Source organism: Crocodylus siamensis, chromosome 1 (genome assembly GCF_052110815.1).
Source record: "Crocodylus siamensis isolate JL-2025a chromosome 1, ASM5211081v1, whole genome shotgun sequence".
In the NCBI taxonomy this organism is placed as follows: Eukaryota; Metazoa; Chordata; order Crocodylia; family Crocodylidae; genus Crocodylus; species Crocodylus siamensis.
This window is the reverse complement of record NC_143395.1, coordinates 419,262,106-419,284,949: the sequence shown is the minus strand read 5'-3', so window position 1 is coordinate 419,284,949 and position 22,844 is coordinate 419,262,106. Positions and strand designations below refer to the sequence as shown.

The 22,844-nt window shown below is 43.0% G+C and overlaps 1 protein-coding gene across 2 annotated transcripts in view; it reads right to left on the bottom strand.

The window, feature by feature from the left end:
• Positions 1–22,496, bottom strand: part of PGM2L1 (phosphoglucomutase 2 like 1) — a 57,514-nt gene extending 35,018 nt beyond the window's left edge. For both annotated transcript variants that reach the window (XR_016439682.1, XM_090030903.1), the window contains exons 1-2: positions 22,321–22,496; positions 1,269–1,436 (exon numbers count right to left, since the gene is read on the bottom strand). Coding sequence is in view for 1 of the 2 variants with exons in the window: in XM_090030903.1 (XP_089887029.1) it covers positions 1,269–1,436; positions 22,321–22,434 (282 nt within the window). In the remaining variant the exon portion in view is untranslated. The remainder of the gene's footprint in view (positions 1–1,268; positions 1,437–22,320) is intronic.
• Positions 22,497–22,844: the final 348 nt, after the last annotated feature.

Below are 22,844 nucleotides of genomic sequence, written 5' to 3'. Positions count from 1 at the left end.
TAATGAGAAGAAAGCACTAAACTTCTTGCCTCTCTCACCTCTTCCTGAAGGGGCAGGAGAACATGAGCATTGCTATTTTCAATCCTTTGCCCACTTCCAAAACCCAAAAGAGAATGGAAAGCAGGCAGGCAGGTTATATATTTTTCCACAACAAACTGACTGGCCCAGATGTGTGGGGTACCATATTAGATTTGCTAGTCACCACTGTGGTCCCTCAAAGAGGCAATATGAAAGACTTCTGCGGGTAAAATTTTAAAGCAAAAGTCTGACAAATAAGGTTCACGTCCAAATGGACACTGGTGAGATGTTTATGATCAATGAAGTGAAAAAAATGCTTCTCAGGTTTCAACACTAAAACTTCTAACTTTCCAAGAAATACCGTGCAAAAGGCTTGGGGTCCTGGTTTTAAAAAAAGCTCTAAGAAAATTTTTGGAGATAATAGCTGGCCCCACACAGAAAACTACTTTGAGGCAAGCTGCTGGATTTATGGTAGCTGAAGTTATCTCTGTACATGCCCAAACAGCATATCAACATCTCTGAATCAAAGCAGTAATATTTAGTAAAACACAGTACACTGAAAACAAATCTTACTTTCATTACCAATGCCGGAAATGAATGAGATGTATGTAGTTACCCAGTCCATCTCCCTGAAAGTACTTTCTTCATAAACTTCATTTCACTTCCCTTCCACTTCAGGCAGCCTAATCCAAAGGCTAAGACATCTCAGAAATTCATCCTATCTTTTTCCTAATCTCTCTTTATATACCAAATTATATCAACTTGGACAGTTTTTCTTGCTAGTGTTTAGATCCCTCAACAGTCTTTAGGGCAAAGCCACATATTTATAACTTGTAACTGCTCCCCATAAGTAACTCCTTCTTTTAGCTCCTTGATCATTTGGTTGCTCTCGTAAAACAAGGAAAGATTTTTACAATGATATGAATGCACTGAAAGTAATAGTCTAAAGGCACCGGCTCTCTGGCTTTAACTACAAGCCAAAATCCAGTTCAGGTCATTACATTCCTCTGTGCAGGTTTAACTGAATAAACATGTTTCACTTCCTGCCCCAAAACATTTTGTACTGTTGCAGCGTGTTGTTGTTGAATGGTCACCACAGGGCAATCAGGAAGTTATATTAGAGAGGCAAGTGAAACGATTCTTACATAACTTGTAAATATGTTTGAATTTCAGATCCAAAGGCATCATTTTAAAGGATAAGAATGATGATTGAAACAAAGTCTGCCTGGTTGCTGCTACCCAGCAGTTACCTGTGTTGACTGGATCACTGTAAGGTCATTAATGTAGCAAAAGCCTGCCCCCATAGCAGAGCGAAGGCCAGCAGTCCCAAATGTCAGCCTGCAACAGAGACGATCCCGCAGTTCTTTATCCTTCCCATTCTGTAACAGGTTTTCAATCTGCTCTTTTGTTTTTGGGTTCTGTAAAAGAGGAAGTGAAAAGTCTCAGTTTTGTTATCACCAGAGGAAAATCAGAGCCACGCATTACTGCCTCCATGAAGTTAAGGCAAGAATTTTATTTAACATCTGTACAGGTAATAGCAGGAAGTCTGCATACATAGCCAGTGCTGTTTTATAACACACTGGGGTGGGGGGGAATATTTTCTTGCAGTAGCTTTGACATTTCTAGCACTCTTCCTCTACTCAAATACCCTTACTTATACACAACTCGATTACAAAGGCAGAATATGTTTCAGAAAATATTCCTTTCCAACCGCGTGGTCTATCACCAGTTCCCTTAGAGTAGCTGGTATCTCAAGAAATTTATCTCGACTACCACCACTATACAATATAACTTCTCATAAACTGTGGTCATGCAAATTGGAAATGTAGAGACCAAACAGTAAAAAAGTTCAAAGTCTGGTAGTCAATGGGAGTCAGTCACCTAAGGATGTGGTTGAAAATACACCCGCTATGCTATTAATTGCCTAGAACTAATGCAAAATTATTCCTTACTCTCATTTCAGGCATTTTCATTTTGTGTTTAACACTTTGTCTAGTCATGCTTTAAATCACTCAAGCTGAAGGGTTAAGCAGCAAAGGCTATTATCCCTACCACCACACCAAAGGCTAGGACTGTCACATTTTGATATTTCATATCCTTTGCCTTCTATGTCTCTTCAAACAGGCTAAAGCAGTCTCTGAGCTTCCTCCTGTGGGGAAAGAAGGTCCACGTACATGAAACCTCCATAAAGAAAGAGAATGTGTTGCTTGCATTGCTGAAGTGTTGGGGATTTCTTTTTATTACCCTCCAGGGTCTTTGGTTCCTGCAGAAAACATTTCTGATGTTAACCAAGAAACAGCATAATGAGCCAGCTGGTGGCCATGTGTCCTTAACACCTTCCACAGTGTCAGTCGCATATTGGATAAAGAAAGGGTCGCAAACTTCCCTAAGCTCCCTCCTTGCTGGGGTGACGCCGCTCATGGAGCAGTTCAGGTTCTTCTACAAATTTACCCCCAAAAGGCTTCAAAACTACCAGGAATTGGGGGGAAAAATGAATATGATTATTTAGGAAATATCTTTCATAAAGGTCCAGATGATCCCAAGAAACCGCTGCACTGCTGAATGTTGCATGCTGCAAGAGCTGTGTCCCACCAGGGAAAAATGGGTCCCACTCCTCTTAAGACAATGCAACCACTACAGCCCAGTTCAGAAGTTTCATGGGAATGATAAATATGGTCTCAAGAGATCACCTGTCATTTATATAAGTGCCTGACAAAAAGCTACATCTGCCCAACATTATGGCTAATATAAAGGGAAGGAAAGCAAAAGACTATGAGGTCTATGGTCATTTTGACAATTATTAGATATGGAGGAAAAATACAATGTTACCACCTTTCCTCAAAATGTTATTTCTGAAATAAAGTTACCCACACATGTTTACTGATTACAGTGACAATTTCCTCTATTCTCTAAACAGATCACCGCCTTCAAACAATGGAAGTTACATACACATACATGAATATTTCTGACTTGCGCATTTAAAATCCCGAGCATAACACTACACTAACAGCAAAAAGCCTTATGGAGTTGTTGCGCTGAGTCTCATTCCTTGTATGACATATCTTCAAATGTTTAAAAACTACCAAACATTCACAGTAATAAGCATAGAGGATAGTGCCTTTCCCCCAAAAATAGGCTACTGGAGGCAACTATTAAAATAAGAAACAGATTTAAAGCTATTTAGATAGGTGCTTTAATTAAGACCTTAGTCTTTTAAACTAGACACAATCCCTTGTCAGCAGACTGCACTTAATTAGCCAATAGAGCAAACACACTGGCCCATCATGAAATAGGCACTTAGTGACTTCACTAGCCAGAACACCTGTCTTCTGTATGCTTATCAGTTCTATATTTTTCTGTTTGGAATAACGTTAGACTAAAATCAGTAAAATGCACGTTAAAAGTAGACGCAGTGGTCTGGGGACAAGACAATACAAGATCCCAACTCAAGAAAACATGTTAATGCCAAAACAAAACAAAGAACAATAATAAATTTAAAAAAGAATGGAGGAGCCTGGGAATCCTAACAAATGATACCATTATAAGCTGGTACAATGCAACTATTGGCACACTTCTGTAGTAACACAAGTGTGGAAGAACTGTTGCAACTTTATCCCCGTTTCATTTAAGGTTAAAATTGCAGTGATTTAGCCCACTTGAATTGCTTATATAAGCATTTGTATTGCTAACAGTGTAACAGCTGATTTATTGCAGTCTCATGCATTTCTGACTAACTGCTGATGAAATATTCAGCTACATTCCTTCTCCCTTTTAAAAAAGGTTGAAATGTATGCCTGTCTATAGACAAAGAGTAGCCAAATGATGAGAACAGCCAAAACAGGGATCTGTTAGGACAAGAGAACTGCCTAGCTCTGACTGGACCATCTCTGCTCAGTCCCAAATGACTGTCTGCCTCAATCACTTTTTCAGCCTTTTCACATCAGCTGTACTTGCAACTTACCCTATGTCCTCTGCACTCACTTCCCTAGACTTCTTTTTCTAATTTTTTACTGAATAGAGATAATTTATGAATAGAGCAACTTACCTGTGATTTTGTGATTATCATATTGTTTGCTCTGCTTGTGTGTTACATCCCCGTCTCCTGAGCTTCGCTCTGTCCCTTCCGATTTCAGACGGCAAGGCAGGGATCGTCTGCTTTAGTTTGGTTTGTGTCTAAGACAAATTGGGCCTGTGTTTATAGGTCCTTTGGTGCTACTTTAACCCCCCAGAAGTAACCACAGAAATCATAGAATAACAGAAATTAAGGGCTGGAAGGACCTCAGCAGATCAAGTCCAAACCCCTGCGCTAGGCAGGAATAGTGCTCAGATCAAAATATCATAGACTCATAGAAAGGAAGACCAGAAGGGACCTGTAAGATCAGAAGCAGGCAAAATGGAGCCCACAGGCCAGATGCAGGCCTGCTAGCCCTTTCTATCCGGCCCGCGGAGCCCCTAAAAATTTAGAAAATGAAAATACATCTGTCCCTGGCTGCCTGTCATGCGGCCCCCAATGGCTTGCTGAAATTCAGTAAGCGGCCTTCTGCCCGAAATAAGTGCCCGCCCCTGTGTAAGATCATCAAGTCCGGTCCCCTGCCACTGGACTCCAATGAGTTCAACGAGGTATTTATCCAGCGGCCTCTTAAAGACCACCTGAGATGGCAACTGCACACCTCTGCTAGGAGTGTGTTCCAGATGCTAGTTACCCGTACAGAAAAGTTTTCCTTATGTCCAGCCAAAGCTTTTCTCCGACTAGCTCGTGTCCATTGGTCTGAGCCTTCCTGGGGATGGGGAGTGCTTTTCTGAAAAGTTGTTCACCTGGGTCCTGGTGTTCTCCCTTGCGATACTTGTAGGAGACTACCAAGTCACCTCTCAGCCTTCTTTTGCTCAGGCTGAAGAGTCCCAAATCCTGAAGTGTCTCCTCACAGGGCCTGTCCCCCAGGCTGCTGATCGTGTAGGTGATCCCGGCAAGAAGGGTAGTACTAGTACTGGCAGAGAGAATCCAGGACCACTGTAAATAGTTGATGGCGTTCAGTGGGAAGAACACGAGCATCTTAAGCCAAATTCATCCCTGAACCAACACTGACTTCCATGTAATTAACCACAGGGGCGAATTTAACCTCGTCGTCTAAGCTAAAACAGATGTGTAGTACTACATTTCCTCATGCTCATTCTGTATTTGTAGAGCCTTCAAAATAGACAAGCTCTGAAGTCCATCAGTTATTTTTATCTTTCACAACAACCTACTGTACGTGGCTCATTTCCAATCAGTCTGCCCTCCCGCAGCAGGAACTGCCGTTCTACATTTTTTACCTGCCTTCAGTGCTCTTTGTTTTCTAACCCTGGCTTTATTTTCCAAAGCTGCTTTTTTCCCCAGTATTTTTTCCCCATTTAGTCAATGCCATCGGTCCACCTCATTGATTAACTTTGAATGTTTACAGTTCTTCAAGTGCCTGCTGTATGCCCTTGGTAGCATGACAGAGATAAATGTGACTGTTTGGCAGTTTGTCTTATAAAGATAATTAATCTGAAGTTGTCCAGGCCTTGCTTGCTTTCAAGCCTGTAATTTGCCCGCGCCTGCAAGAAACTGCGAGTACACTCTGATCCAGATCCACAATTCCAGAAGCTGTGCGTTTGAGACTAAGCATGAAGTTAGATGCAGCCAAGACACATATTCATATCTTTCTGATCTGGAGGAAGTCTGCAAATGCCAAGATATTCCATCTTGTTGAGAAAGGTGACTGAGCTGATCTCTCAAAGGGAAAGAAGTAACCGTGAAAGATTTATTTTATTCATCAACTCTTATGAGTCTTTACTACCAAACATTGGAGATGGTAGCAGCAGGTCCAAGAAAATTTAGGATAATTTAGTAGCTAATTTTTCAGCTAAACCAAGTTGTTGTGCTTTTCCAACTCTCTTGAAAAGTGGATTTATTTATGTGCTTATATGTAGTAAGCAGGCCCACATTTATACCAAGGCTTGCTAAACAAATAGCTTCTTGATCTAAGTTTGAAAGGCATTTCATGCATCTGCATCTCCCAGTCAGCTGAAATGAATCCAAAAATCAGGCCATTCATATTTACCTTGCACATTGAATAACTTTTCATGAACAAATGGTGCATGTTTGTTTGTACAGCTGCGATAACTAGCATTATTGGAAAAGCTCGTGTCTATGAACATCCATTATGTATGCAAGCAGAGAAAACTTTCAGCTCGAGACACTTCGCTGCCTCGAGCATATGAAAGAGGTTGGAATTATGTATCTCTGGAATATAAAGCAGCGTATATAATTTTTTTTCCCCATACATTAATTATTTTGCCCTGCATGCCTTGGAAATTACACAGGCAGAAAGCTCTCATCCTGTGGATGTAAAAATTAAGGGATGTAGAAACATGTTGCATCCATGCCATCTGACCAGGCTGTGTAGAACGAGAGAAAAATAGGGCTGTAGGGACCTATTTTGGCTGACTAATCCAGTGGTGCTCAATTTGTTGTCCCTGTGGGCCAGATGATTGGTGCAGGGCTAGTCTGCAGGCTAGGTCCCTTGTGGGGTCAGAGCATCATTGGGCCCCACGCCACTTCAGCCAAGCCCCACGCGCACCATCTAGCACACAGGGTCCTCCTCTTTACCTGCGACAGCTTAGGGTGTTATGTCTTGGGGTTGCATCACAGTTGACTGTAGTTTTGCTAATAGGTTAGACAACAGATCTGTATAGGATGGTTTGGATATGGATGATCCTTCTTTATGCAGGGGGCATGACTAGATGACCCTTCCAGCTCTGTTTTTCTACAACCCAGTGACTTGAAGAACAATCTGGCAGAATGGCTAGGGCAGGGATTCTCAATAAACGATGCCGTGAGATCCTTTCAAGGGTGTTCAGGCTGCCATTCAGTTATGGGTGCAAACACCAACTTATGGCCTCGCAAGATAAATCCAGAGCTTTCAAATACAAATTCCGAATGTTAAAATCATTATTCCCTGTTGTGGTCTTCCTGAGCCCTTTAAAAGAGAAGAATTGCTCTGTTATTTTTTTTTGGTAATAAAAAACGAATGAAAGCTAAAAGCTGGTATTTTCCAAGTAAGCCTCAAGTCTAACAAGGGAGAGGACTACTGGACTAGGGCTTTTTTCAGGCAAAAAGCTGTATAAGGCAAAAATGCTGAAGCAACACAGTGCAGGTGGTAATTTATTTTAGTTATAGGAAAAGGTAGGATGGGAGGGGAAACCTTTAGAGAGACAGAGAGAAAAAGAGACAAAATTCCTTGTGCCCTCTGCCAGTAAAGCTGCAGTTAAGAAGGTAGTCAAGCTCCATCCATCCAGATACTTGATTCAGTGGACCGTGCTCAGGCAGACCGATGATCCACCAGGCAAAGGACACAGGCTTCTCTCACACACTGCCAGCTTCTTGCCAGCAAAAAATATCAATGTGTGGGGATTATATTCCAGCCTCACCAAATGTTTATACAGCTGCAGCAACAGCAAAATCCACGATCACCCTCCTTTACTGCATCAGCTGGTAGTTTCCGCTCCTACATCAGCAGGGCACAGAGATATCCAAAACAAAGCTTTTGGGGAAACAGCCTGAAGGAAGGGGTGGATGAGCAAGTCCTATTATAACACTAACTCATTGTCCCCTTGGTTTACTAACATGGCATAAGAGTAAGAACAGACAGAAAGCTGAAAGCTCTGGCCTGGCTTGGCCCAGCCCTGCATTCCCAGGGTCTTCCTGGAGTCTGGCCAGGAGCCCGGGGCTGCTGGGAAATGAGGTCTGCTGCAGGCCTGATCTGGCCCGTGGGCCAGATGTTACCCACCCCTATAGTAAGTGTTTCAGCACTGACCCAGGCAAAAGTCAGAGGTCAGCCCCTTAAAACTCCAGCTGTTTTACTTACTTCTGTGGCACTGTATGGCCATGTCAAAGGCACTGTATTAATACAGCCTTGCAGTGGGCACATACAAGTCAATTTTACCTAAAGTTCAAAGCTTATTTCCTTACTTTATAGTCAGTTGCATTAATTTGAAACTTAATGAAGGAGGGGCTTGACTGTCTTCTTATCGCTTTCTGTTTGCAATGAAAGGGGAGAAAAGAGCTCGTCTCTTCAGACTTCAAAAGCTGCCTCAAATCATGTCCATCTTTTGAGCGTTAGCAGGAACACAATCATGTACCATCATTACTAATTACCACTAGTCTCTCATCACTCTACTGCCCTAATCTCTGGTTATGTATATCCACATTTAAAGTACAATGTGTTTCTGGTTCTAATAGTGAGCAAACTACTCTAACCTTGTCATTTCACTTAAAGCGGTTTTTTGATTACATACAATTACTTTAACTATGCACACAACAGAGTGACCCAAGTTTACCTTGGAGGGAAAAAGAAGGAACAGCCCTTAATAAAACTTGTCCAGACTTTCAATATCACATGCTTGGTCCATACAGTCCTTGAAGGATACTTCCATGTTACAAGGTGCCTTGCAGTTCATTCAAGACATATTAAGTTTCTGTGAATCACCAAAAAAATCAGCTCAAAGCAAAAAAGGTCCATGCTTTTATACTGAAGCATATGAAGTCTTTATACTCCGTGGAGCCGCGAAGCAGAGAACACCCTAAACTGGGTGTTGTTAGCTTACTGGGTTAAGCAGAAACCAGAACTTAAGACTGGCTCATCTACAAGGCAAATCTGACTGTAATGCAATTAGTGCGTAGTTACAAAAAATAATTTTGATTACAGCCAAAGAACGCAACAATATGAATACGCCGAATATAAAATCCCATAGCCTAGAGCATGGCACTTAAAGCAGGGTCCTAAAGGGAGGTTAAAAAAGGCAACTGGAATGTGAAAGATGAGGGTGCACACCACTGACATTTACCATAAAGAGGTCAGCCAGCTCCTGGGCCAGCCCGGCCTGCCACAGCTCCGCGTCCAGCACTGAAAACCAACATACTCTGCAGAAAGGATGTTTCTCCAGAAAGATAAAAAATGGCATAATGTTGCTTTTCTCCAGTCAAAACCAAACCATCTTTTATTAGAAAGGAGCATAAAGCAATGCATAATGAAATGGTTAAATCACTGGAATACAACCTCTGAACGGTAGAAAGAAAAAAAAAATTTAACATGCAATTTAATATTGCCTTTTTTAAAACAGCTCACAAAATATGGCGGTTTATCTGAGCACGTGGCCACAGGTAACCTGTTCTCCATGACACTGCTAACACTAGCAATAGTTACAACTACTGTGAGTTTAGAGCACGACATCCTGCCAGAGTAATGAAGTCATATAACTAAGTCACAACATTAATGCATATTTTACCAATAAACAGAACTTGGGCCAAGTGTTTAGTGGGATCTATATAATTCGCACATAACCAAGACAGACAGCTACCCAAAAGTGTCCCTGTTAGAATCTAGCCTGTTAGGGCCTTATTCAGCAAATCAGCATTTCCAAAAAAAAGTAAAGTATGTTTTTTGAAGTTATGAATTAAAAAGGAGAGGAAGAGGAGGAAAAAATCCCAGCTATCAACAGATGTTGATACGGATTCTACATTCCATTCAGCATTAAAAACCCACAGCTAAAAGGTCATCATACCATTACACCGAATTTATGTAGAGACTGCAAGACGGAGAGAGAGCAAAGGAAGATTAGTAAAACTATGCATCACTTCATCTATGTGACGAGAATCCAAGCAAGCATGAACCCAGACTACAGACACAGCTGAAAGAGACTCAGATGAGCCCGACCCTTCACTAATTACAATCCTTCTACAAGAAGATTTATTTTTAAATGCATTATTTTAAAGTTAGATAAGACCTTTCATACAACTAACGAAGAGCTGGAGCAAACGCACAGAATCATGCTCTCCAGGCTATGGGAAATAAGGGAGATGCAGACACAGAAATGACGTTAATACCAAACTCAATTAGTTTAAAAACTGAAGGTCAGAGTAATTACAATAAAAACAGATGTTCAATGAAATGCCTCCTCCTAAGAGCCATCGCCACTGCTATGACACAGTGCTCCATTACTCACAATACAAAGGCCTAGAATACAAAATAAAGGAATTCTCATTGTCTTGGAAATGCAGAACTAGTTTGAATTATTTCTGATTTTCTACTATATTCTACCTTTCCTGAAACCCTTTATTACCGTTTCAAGCAGAAGGTAGGCTGGGGTAGCATCTTAGAGGCTAATGGGGTAGAAAAGCATACACTTTTATAGGTACCAGCCCGTGCTATTCAGTCAGAAGCCAGATGGGGTAAAGATTTTTTTTGTTCAAAGGCAATACCCTACCATGCACAATAGGAGAGGGCAGCCTGCTCAGCACTATCTAACTCAGGGGCAGGCAATTATTTTGGGCAGAGGGCCACTAACTGAGTTTTGGCAAGCCATCAAGGGCTGATTAACATTCATTTTCTAAATTTTTTAGGGGCCCTGCGGGCCGAATAGAACAACGTAGCGGGCCGCATCTGGCCCCAAGGCCGCATTTTGCACACCCCTGATCTAACTAGAAGAGAAAAAAAAATCCCTGCAAAAGATGAAGCATCCTTGCAGTGGAATCTGGGCACCATCCTTGTGAAGTTAAGATATCCCATGTACAGGCAACTTTTCTTTGCAGATTTTTCTATCAGACCAAAGGTTGCAAACAACCTAAGAGATAGGGAACAAAACTATTTTGGGAATATTCTTTGGAAGCTGAATGGAAAACAAGATGGGAAGGGAAAAATCCTTTTGGGGAAAAAAAAGTAAGACAAAATTGTTAGGTGAACTTCATAAACCACAAGCAAGAGCCACCAGACATATGCAGTCTTGAATCAACATTTCTATGGCAAAATGCAACACATCTGTTTGTCTGTAAATTAATACTGCACTCTGCATCAAAGTCTCCAAAGAAAAAGGTGATTTCTTTTAAACTTCCCATGGAGCCTGTGTGTTGGTCTTGTAAATACATTTGCAGGGAATGGAAGTTGGCGACTAAAACGGGAAACCGTTCTTAGATTTCACAGAAGTAGATCCCTTTCAAAGGTTTTGCAAGTCTATTAACATCAGGACGCTCCACAGGTTTCAAGTTTAAATCAGAAGAAACTCTGAGGTATGCACATTGATAACTGACCTTCTGTTTCACACTGCTGACCAAGCAATGCTTAAGATCCAATTTCAAGTAGACTCCAATAAGCATGCTCAGAAAATCCTTTACCATCAACTCAGTGAAGGAAATAATGGTTTACATAATTGATAAATATGCTGCTCAACTGCATGAGTTAGGCTGCAGGATTATCTCCTTAAATAGCCACTTTGTTTTGAGCTTTATTCTAAACTTGGGAGCATGCAGAAGTTACCATTTAATAGGAAAATGAACCAAAGAGGCAAGGGGCTGAGTGAGGATGGTTCAGAGCCGTGTCTACATTTGAAAGATATTAGAGATGGGAATCACGCACTGCTTGTGTGTTCTTGTGAATGCTTTTGACCACCTTGCACATCCAGCGCTTATCCCAGGAGAGGAATACACTGGATGTTATAACTTTTGCAAAAAACTGAGTGCGGTTAGTCTGGTCTATAGACTGGGCACTCCAATACATTACAGTGCAGGTGAGCACATTTCTTTTTGCAATACAAAATGATTTTGTGGAGTTACACCAGCATGAGCAGAGGCATAAATTGCATCCTTTGCCTAACATACACATCAGGGTTGTGTGCCCGCCGCTGAAACCCTCAGAGTCACCTGTTCTACCAGATCCAAGGAACTTGTGACAATCCCCAGCAGCAAAGTAGAGAACACGACATCTTCAATTTGATCACAAAATGGCAGCATTCAATTTGCATTCAATACAATCTCAGTCCCCTGGCTCTGTTAAAGATGGAGTACCACAAAACTGAATTTCACTTTCAACATGCTGCACAATCCCATATTAAAGATAGAAATCGACTGTAAAAAAAAAGAAAGAAAGATGGAAAGCTGGAAGTTTTTGGCAGGCGGTTGTGTGTGGGAGAGAGCTTCTGGCACCTGAGAAAGGAGAGGCAGCTGGGGAACTGTGGCCTGTCACATTAGCTGGGTGTTTCTGCTATTTCACTACTGATCATATTAAATTGCATGTTAACTGCCATGATTAGGTGTCCAAACTAATCCTAACCTCCCCCAACTATTGTTCCTAGCTTTCTGCAGACATTTCAGATCACTGACCATGTCTGGTTTTATCCCAACTACATGAGTTGGAAGATTATTTATTATTCAAAGTGAATTCTGGGAGCATAGCTCTGTAGCAAAGAATGACTTCACAGGAAATTTCACAACTACAGGTGCAGGAGCCAGATCCACACCGGTGGCAAACCTATGGATTTTTTTTTATCGTTTCCGAAAGGAACAAGGATCATCCCCCAAGACACACAATAATTCCATTCTGCAATGTATGTTAAAAAACCCCTCTGGAACAGCAGGGAACCTGGCATTCATGCACAGTTAATTCATCTAATATATAAAGCATTATGCTGGTAAGGCCACTTATACAAAGTTCTTGAGTTTCATATTCCGTTGGCCCAATAAAAATAGAAGCATCTGTTTATTTTTCAGTCATCAATATGCCAGCATTTCCACCAATACAGTAAGCAGCTACGTAATGTTAAACAGAAAAGACTCACCCTTGTATTTATATACATACAATTGAAGATCTATACTAAAGAGCTTTGTTTGCTACAGAGATTTGTGATATCCAATGAGTAAATGTTCCTAGGACTTTCTCCAGTTTTATTTTGTTTGCTCTCCTGTCTCTCACCTGTCCTCTTTAACTTGCCCACTGTAAGTGGTCACAAAGCTCCATTGTAGGTACATGATACTAGGCATATAAGTGTCCCAAGCTAAGTACAGATAGTCAAACAGCCTGAGGTTGAATTGATTCAGTCTTTGCAGGTTAGTCTAAGATGCAGAGGTTGAACAAATACACAAATAAACAGACATTCATTTTTGATTCAAAAAATGCAGCCACATGCCTGCAGTGGCTCAAGCCAGAAGCTGGGGGGCGGTACAGCATGGGTCTCTGGCATGTAGCCAGCATGTGTTCACTTCCTCTTTCTGCTGCCCCCAAGATCTCTGGGATTTGCAGTCCAGAATCACAGTAGCAGGACGCTACAGGGTTGCTAATCACTTTCTCTTCCTGCTTCTACATGCCTCTGGGATTTGTAGTCCACAGTCACCACCAGCAGTAAGCGGGGCATGACAGCTCCATACTTGGGGTGGTTTAAGCCCCCTCCCAGGCCCAAGAAGGGGTTTGCCTGGGAGGGGCAGTGAACCAACCCTGCTCTTGGAGCAGACAGCACAGCCCAGCGCAGGATGCTGGGGGACTGTGATTTAACTTGAACCAGGAAGAGGTCTGAGACAGAAGTTTCATACACCGGTCTGCCCTAAATCAGTTAAATCTGATACTACATTCAACCAGGTTTATCTTAAACCACTTTCAGCTGTTCTGAAACTGGTTTATGTGCACTGAACATCTGTTCTGTTACAGGTTTAAACAAGTTTCTGATCACTTAAACTGGTTTATGTACAACTTCTGTCCCTAGCCACAGAGTTTAGTCACCTACTCTCATAAATGGAACATTTCATAATTACTCAACTGACATAGGTTTTGCTTCTTTTTTCCTTCTCCTGAAAAAAGAACAGCAATTTTAAAGGGGCAACTCAAATTTAGACTAAAAGAAGAAATATTTAAGTTAAAGAAAAAATGAAAATGGTTGTTTTAGACCAGGGGTGTTCAATCCCCAGCCCACAGGCCAGATCCAGCCATCAGCAGTCTCACCCAACCCACAGGGTTCCCCCCAGGTCCTAAAGTTGGGCAGTGGGGGAGTAGTGGTTCTGCTCCCCTGCTGCCAAGTTTCTGGGCTTGTGGGGAGCCCCATGGGTCAGAAAGTGTGACTCTGTACACTGGATCAGGCATGCTGGTGGCACAGGGTGCAATCCCAGTGTAGAACAGCAACACGGAGCCCCGGGGCCCAATCCCAACACTGGAGGCCCTGAGGCCTGATCTCAGGAGCTGGGCAGAGGCAGCATGAGGCCACAGAGCCCAATCTGAGTTGCAGGGGCAAGCCAAGGCCACGCAGTCTGATCCATGCATACAGGCTAAGTGGAGATAGCCTGCATGCTATATTGACCCTCATGCCAGGATCAGACCCTGCACTATCCCATCACCCCTCATCTGGACTGTGGGGGCAAAAGTTTGATCACCACTGTCTTAGACAATTAAGGGAGAGAGAAGCAATGGTGAGAAAGCCCCTGTCAGTGTAGAACTGTCAAACAAGTCAACATGGTCCACGGTTTTGCTTACAGACACCTTGGCCTGCTTAGTTTCGTGGCAAACAATCACCATTAAAAAGCTTTTAATAAAAGATACAAAAAAGAAAAGAAAAATATCCTTAGAAGCTAGATAAGATTCCCTGAAACAGTTGTTGCCGTCTCTGTTATGGAGTCGAAACAGAGAAGAGTTGAGAGAGAGAGTGAAAATGCAGCCTGTCTTTGGCGCTGGCACTCACGACCTCATTGCTGAAGACAGAGTGGCGTTGCATATCATCATGGCAGCCACCTGAAGACCTGGCAGACCTGTACCAACATCAGGCCAATTATGATACTGCCTTTAGCTGCCTCTCTGGTCATACGTGTAACTGTAGTTTTGCAAAAGGTATAGTCTTGGCTAATGAAACCAGGGAAGGAAGATCAAGCTGATGAAAGCTCAACAGGGTCATGACAAATCTGTGGGTCACAGTAGGCAGTTACAATAGCGGCTGTGGCCATAAAGTTTATTCATGGCTTCAGTGACAAATTAAGGACTCCCAAAAGAAGAACAATAGGCAGAACAGTCCATTCTCTCAGACCTTCCAACCTCACTGCTGAACGTTTCCACCATACCGGTTTTTCATGCGGCGCCCTACTCCCCTGGGTTACCACACAGGATATTGATACAGTCTTTGGATGGAATCAGTAGGCCATTGTTTGGACTGTTTTTAGTCTTTAATCTTTGATTTTGGTTGACTTTCAAAAACCAGTTTACGCAACACAATACAACTGGACAAGTATAGAATTCTATACAATATTTCAAATTACTGCTAGTATTCATCCTTTTGAATTTAATTCTGAGAACAAAGGTAGCACTTCACCGTCAATCACAGTGGCCATGTCTACGCTACATGCTACATTACTCATCTATAATGGATCGAGTACAAAATTCTGGAGTATTTTTGGTGAAAATAAGGTATCGGGCCTTGGCTCAGGAACCAATCCCCCATTTATAACATTGCTTCTTATGAGAAAATTGGTTCCAAGTTGCAATACTTTGACTTAAGAGGCGGTTTTCAGGAACCAACTGTCGTAAGTCCAAGGACTGCCTGGACTTGAGTATGCAAGTACTAATCGACTGTGCAGTCAGCATCTTGTGTGGACGCAGCCCCTAAGTATATTAGCAAGTTTACATCAAGGGGTAATTATGGACTCAGTTATTATGTATCAATTAAAATCAGTCACTTTTTTCTCAGAAATAAAGCAAATATTGGACATGTTTGTCTTAGATAAGGAGACATTTGTCCCTACACCTATAGACTGCAGCGTACAATACAATATGGCACTGTACTCTTCAAACCTTTGCATGGTCTGACTCGAAACATAGCATCTACCGAAATAAACATAATTTTTTAAATCTTCAGGACTGACTGCTAATGCAAATTAGTTTCTATTACCTCTGGTCTGCATATTCCCTGCTGCCTTATTTGCAAAGGTATTTTTGCTGCCCTGGAATCTACGTGGGTCAGCTATTTCCAGTTTTGCTCTTTTCATTTGATTTCCTTTTGCACTTTACCTTTATTTATAAACTTCTTTTAAACTATCACGACATATTTTGAAGGCATTCATACATTTTGTCTCTGGCTTCTAGAAATAATAATACTCGGTGGTATTTTGTTTTGTCTTTTGAAAAGCCCGCTTGAAATGCTCTCTAGGAACAAGTCTGTATAGTAAGCTCTCCTATCAGTCTTTAGACAATCAGCATGTCATTGCACCTATTTTAATTGCATCTGCAAACAGAACTTTATAACAGGAAAGAATATAGAAATAATATGCAATGCACAACAGGTGCTCACCTGTTTTGTATCTGTTGAATAAGCAAGAAAACCATGGATCGATCGATCGCAGCAGCGAGCATTATATAGGCACATGCCTGCACCAACACACAGGCCCCCTGAACTGACTGGGAGTCTTTGCAGAGGTCTGCACGTCCAGAATTACTGCAGAATCAGGACCCCAGAGAATTTTCTGTGTGATGTTCAGGGAGTTGCTTTGCAGTCTTGATACTGCAGAGCACTTAATTCTCTCAGGTGCAGGATGATATCTGTATTCCTGCTTTGAAGATTCCCTACTTATCAACCCTTATGACTTTTTATTGCATGCAGTCAAGAGATAAAGGTCCAGTGAGCCTGATGAAAGAATCAGATGTTCCCACCAGAATGCAGGGACTCATTAGCAACCAACCTGCAGCTTGCCAAGGAGAGCAAAAGCATTTATTTTTAGATGCTGGTTGAAAATTTAACACCTCAGGGAGGTTCTGTGCTCACCCTAAATACTACAACTTTCCAACCAGAGTTATATGATGCCTCCCTTTAGGCCAAAGTGTTTTTATGAAGTTGCTGCAAATCCTTAGTGAGCTGTACTACTGAACCTGGAAAATTCCAACAGATGCGAAGCTGTGATCTTGAAAGCCGCCAGCTCTACATAATATATGACCAGGTCCTTTGGTGACATGAACCACATAAATTTATATCAGCCCTTCAAGAAGGGGCCTTATGCATCTCTGAGGCCCTCTCTACACATTATATTTATAGCGCAATTGCCTGGTTCATGACTCAATAAATTTAGACCACCTACATGTGCCAATTAGCTATCCCACCTTAAAAAGGTCCAACCAGCTATAACGTAATTGCTTGAAAATGTGTAATAACTTTATAGCTGGTTTCCATACAGCTTTAATTTGCATGTGTGGGCAATCTGTGGAGAGATGGGAGATCATAGTAGCTGCCAAGTGCTGGGAGCACAATGTACCCCCTGGGCTGGGAGACTGCAGCCAATGTGGTCTCCCAGCCACAAGGGTATGGGGGTGCTCCATGCACACTTGCAGCTAGAAGCACCCCATGGTTGCAGGGGCCAAGAGTCCCATAGCTGACGGGGCTGTTGGTCCTGGCCGCATAGGGGCACAGCCAGGACCAAGAATCCCCACTGCTGATGGGGCTCTCGGTCCTGGATGCGCCACGTGGGCAGCCAGGACCAAGAGTCCTATACCTAATGGGGCACTTGGTCCCAACTGTGCCCATGGTGCAGCCAGGACTGAGAACCCTGTCAGCTGTGGGACTCTTGGTCCCAGCAGCCCGTGCCCTCTGCAGCTGGAAGTCCACTTCTTGCTGATGGAGGGGAAGCCCAGAATTGGGCTCCTTCTATACAAGCAATAAGGTGCAATTGGATCTAAAGCATGATCCCACAATCACGCCTCCTGCCATGCACATGTGGCAAGGCAGGAAGCACAACTGCATGGATCACACATTAGATGCAATCATGCCTTTACCTGCACGTACAGAGGGGGCCTAAGAAACAAATGCAGCATTTTGCACTAGAAAACCACAGAATGAAAATAAATAGCCTACTGATTCACAACTGAAGCCCCAATCCTACAGTAAGTCCCATGAAGGAGAGGTCTTGCTCAAAAAGCACCTGCCAGTGACAGTTCACTATATATGCCTGAACTCACTCTTGGCAGGGAAAGGGAAGAACAGTAAAGTGACAGACAGAGATGAAAGGACAAGGATGGGACAACAGAGAAGGATGCATGGTCACAGCAAAAAAGACTAGAAGTTCTAGTCCACTATTCTGTCTAGAGATGAGAATTAATATAATGGAAAGGGATTCTACCCTAGTGTATTCAGTGAAAAAGTCTTTTCTGGAAAAAGTAAAGCGAGACATATGGCAATAAAAGGAAAAGCGATAAAAGGAGAGAAGAAAAGGAGAAAAAGCAGAAGGGAAGATAGAAGCAAAGTATGGAGTAAAAACTTGTGTTAGTCAAAATTTCTTTTGTGCATAAATCTGCATTTGATACTGCTTTTGGGAAAGCATAATACCCCCAGAAGTGGGGTAGGGGAAGCAGCAACACAAACTGTAGCTTATCATTCTTGAAGGACATAACCAGAGTATCTGCTGATGCACAAAAAGAACCAGCAAATTTAGAAGCCCTAGTATTAATATTGTTTGGATAACCATCCAAAAAGACTGCAGCTGCATGTTATGCAGCACCCTGAGAAACTGTTTTTTTCAAAAAACAGAGATGGTAAATAATCCTTTCCAAAAGCATTAGAGAACAAAAAGCTTCCCAGGCATGCGGACACAGTACAAGTTTTTCTTTGATCAAATGCCAGAGCCAGTGGAAAACCATCACAATTGCAGTTTAAATCACAAGGAAAAAAAAAATCCGACAAACCTGAAGATCCAGAGAGGTTTTTTGATGGTTTGTTTTTTAATGTAGTAAGTTAAATTCAGTTCTCTAAACATTACTGGAACACCTTTGGTTTGAATTCTATTGCAAATCTTATCAAAAAAAATTTTCAAGTAAAATCTATTATTTATTTATAAAGTCTAATCTTCAATATTTCTCATAGATTTCTAGGGTCAGAAGGGACCTGGCAGATTATTGGGTCTGACCCCCTGCTCCAGGCAGGAAAGAGCACTGGGGTTAGATAACCCCAGCCAGATGCCTGTCCAATCTCTTCTTGCACACCTCCAAGGTAGGGGAAAGCACCACCACCCTTGGGAGCCCATTCCATATTTTGGCAACCCTCAGTGTAAAGAATTTCTTCCATATGTCCAATCTAAATCTATTCACCTTCAGTTTGTGGCCATGTTCTTTTACGTAGCACGTTTTGAGAATAGATAGATCAGTAATCATGGAGAAACTCCCTTCATATCTTCTTAAATGCATTCAGTAAGCTGTAAGAGGAATGCTAGTATTGCCAGGAATTATTTCATTGCTTCCCTTCCAGCCACCACTCTCACCCATTTCAATGATCTTAATTTCATTTCTGCAAGAACGCCATAAACTCCCATTGTGTGAGAGGCAAGCAGTTTTTGTGATCTCTTTTATTGGCCCAACCGTATAGTTGGAAGAGAGGTTGGACAAGCTTTTGGACTCACACTGCCCTTCTTTAGGCCAGACCTGAGGAAGGGCATTACATGTCCAAAAGCTTGTCCCAAAAGTTTCTCTCCCAAATAGAACAGTTGGTCTAATAAAAGATACCACAAGAACCTTGCATCTCAGACATTTCTTGGATCACCATGATTACAACACTTCACGTGCACTATTAACTCCCACTGGCTTTACTAGGAATGGTTGAGCTCAACAAGACAGGCCTAAAGTTTGGATTTTAAAATTGCCATGCATTTACATCCCAAAGTGCAGTTGCCTGAGTATTTCAAAATTAGCAAAGTGAAACTAACTGTGGCAAGTGGGAACAGAATGGTACTGACTATCCCATTCTCCTCAAGTGAGAAATTAAAAAAGGTCAGCTTTAATAACTGTCAGTGTATTAGTATTAAAATATATTTTAATAAAGTAAGGTATTATTACTAACTCAGGTCAGGAACTTATAAATATACATTTAGCCAGGAAATAGTCCTTTCAATGAAAGAGTAGCTAGACAATCTCCAATGCTAGATTAATGACTGTGGGCTAAGATTCACTCTTACTCTTAATGTTTTATAAAAAGTTACTGAATTATGTAGCCCATCTGCTATCTAGTTATGGTACACTTGTGTTTAAAAAGCTGCTTGCTAGAAGATGAAACTCTCTGAAGTCCATGTGTTTAGTCATTAGTCTTAAATATAAAAAAGTCAAGATGAGGAAAAATTACATGGACTTCGTATGATTCAAAGTAAAACATTTTTTAGAACCATGGTTAATTGCATTTCACCTTTAAACCCAAATTATTTCAATAGAAGGGATTCTCTACTTCCTACCTTAAATAGTCAGTTAAATAGGCACGTGAATGCCATGCCGTGTTTCAGGTGGCTGCATTTAACACTACACAGAATGTTCTCTTTACAAACCTTGGTGACATCAGAATTGCTTATGTAGGATTCTGAAATCCAAGAGAGGCCCAATGCAGCAAAGAATGTATGTGAGCAATATGGTCCTCAGTGGGAGACAAGCCTGCGAAGGATCAAGCCCTCACAAAGGAACGGATACATCAGAACAAATTAACGGTCCATCTGGCCTCCTATCTGTGACTAAAGCGAACGCAGGATGCCTTCAATTACCGTATCCAGATGCCATGATGCATATAATGATGTATCCTGCAGAGAAATTTCTTAATAGCCCCAGCTAGTGGCGAGTTTCTGCTTTGAAGTATTATGCAGCTTTTATTATTTTTAGGACATCAAGATGCAAGTGAAAACACTATTCCTACAGACAGCTAATCTTTCCAACATGCACGCAGCAATAGAGAAGACCTACTTTCAAATGCGTTTCTCCTTTTCAAAATGTTTGCCTTTAAGATCAGATGCCTCCTCCTGGAACATGCAAATCATGATATCAAGGAGCATTTCTTACAGTGGTTCTCTTGCCATTCAGACCAGAACGATTCTCTCTGATAATTATTTGTTCTCTCCTCCACACAAAAAAGGCAATACATTCAGCAGTTTGCCTGCTGGTCAGTGCATTCCTCACTTCCCCCATAGTACTGCTGTATAACTGGCACATGATAGCGCAATCAAGATTACAACATACTGTTTACCAAGACTTGCACATGTCTCACTCCTTTCCTCCCAGACTCAGATGCCTAGAAATAACACTGCCATCCTGTCTTGTTTTAGCCAGACGGTAGACAGCTGGTTTTTGAAAAACAGCTACCGCCCCTTCCTCTATTTTTCTTCTGCAGGGACCCTCACTCAGTCTTCTCATCTGCAGATGGCCCCTGCAAATGCGAATATCAGATGGAAGGAGGGATAAAAAGGGGCTATCAGGGCACCTGCTCCAGGGCTCACTGGCAAAAAAACAACACAAAACAAGAGAAGGTTGGATAGGACTGCACCTTGTAGACTAACCACAGTGCATACAGATGTGTCTATCAATCTACAGATGGTAGATATCTCACTTGATATAGATAACTATATAGAGAGATCTCTCTATATACACAGATGTAGTTTAATATCTCCATAGATGGATCTCTACATAGACATACAGATATTGATATATGTATAGACAGATGGATCTCTAGGTATACACATTGGTATCTATATAAACAGGTCTCTCTATAGATGTAGATATAGATAAATAGCTATGGATATCTATATAGACAGACCTCCGACTCTCACTGTTGTGGTATCGGGCTAGACTCCTGCCTGCCATGTGGGAGACCCAGGTTTGATACCTGGACCTGCACATCACTACAGCCATCGCAGCACCGAACATATGGACTCAGTCCTGTCCTTGGATCCTGCCTGAAGAGGAGACTGAGGGTGTAAGCAGCCTCCCTTCCTCCATCTTCCTGCCTAGGCAAAGGCATCGACAGTCTGGGTGACCTCTCACGCATACGCCATGATCCAAAAAGATCAATGGCTACCTACTGGATCTCTCTATATAGATATAGCTATCAATACCTATATAGATAGATCTCTTTAGATGCAGATATCACTTTATAGATCTCTCCAGACATAGATAGCTGTATCTGTCCATATAGACACACCTTAACCCCCCAGATCTAGCTGTACTGACCCCTCCCCGACGATCTATCTATACAGACCCCCCCAGATCTATCAGTAGACCCCTCCCACCCAGATGTCTCCATACAGACCTATCCCCCAGACCTATGCATAAAAGACCCTTCCCCCAACATCTATCCATACAAACCCCACCCCCAAGATCCATCTGTACATCCCCCTCGCCCCAGATCTACCCATACAGCCCCCCCTAACCCCACCCATACATCCCCCTCCCCCCTAGAGCTATCCGTACAGGGCCCCCCTTAGGCTTACCCATACAGATCCCTCCCCCCACATCTCTCCATAGGCCCACACCCAAAGCTAACCATACAGACCCGTCCCCCCCCAGATCTCTCCATACTAACCCCTCCCCCCCCAGATCTCTCCATACTGACTTCTCCCCAAGCAGCCCCCTCCCCCAATATCGATTCCATGCAGCCCCCTCCCCCAATATCTCTGCACAGACCCCTGCTCCCAGAGGTACCCGTACAAAGCCCGCACCCCTCTCCCGGGCGCCCGCGGGGGGAGGCGGAGGCGCGCACCTTGTCCCAGCTGAGCCACTGGCGCACGGCGCGGTCCAGCTGCAAGTCGCCGGTGCTGCGGGCTGCCAGCAGCACATTGGAGTTGACGTCGCCGCCAGCCCCGCACTCACCCATGGCGGCCGCGCTCCCCTCACACCAACAGCCCCGCCGCCATGGGGGCGACTAACGGGCCCCGCCGCCGCCCCGCCCACCGCCCTATCAGGCTCCGCCCGCTCCCCGCCACAGCCAATAGCGCGGCGCTCGGGCTCCTGGCCCCGCCCTCCCCTTCCGGTGCCTCGTAGAGGCCGACGGGAAATGGAGTCCCACTCGGCTGGTGCGCTAGGAGAGCGGGGGGGGCAACTCCAACTCCCAGCAGCCCTTGCGCGGGGCTGGGGTTGGGGGGTTCTCCTCAGGTCTGTGAAGGGGCAGGGGTCCTTCTCCTCAGGGAGAGCCATGCAGCCAGCACCTCACACTCTTGTCCCATGCAAGGCCTTGCGCGTGCTCCTAGTCGCGCCAATGGCGACTCCACAGTTGACGTCAGCGAC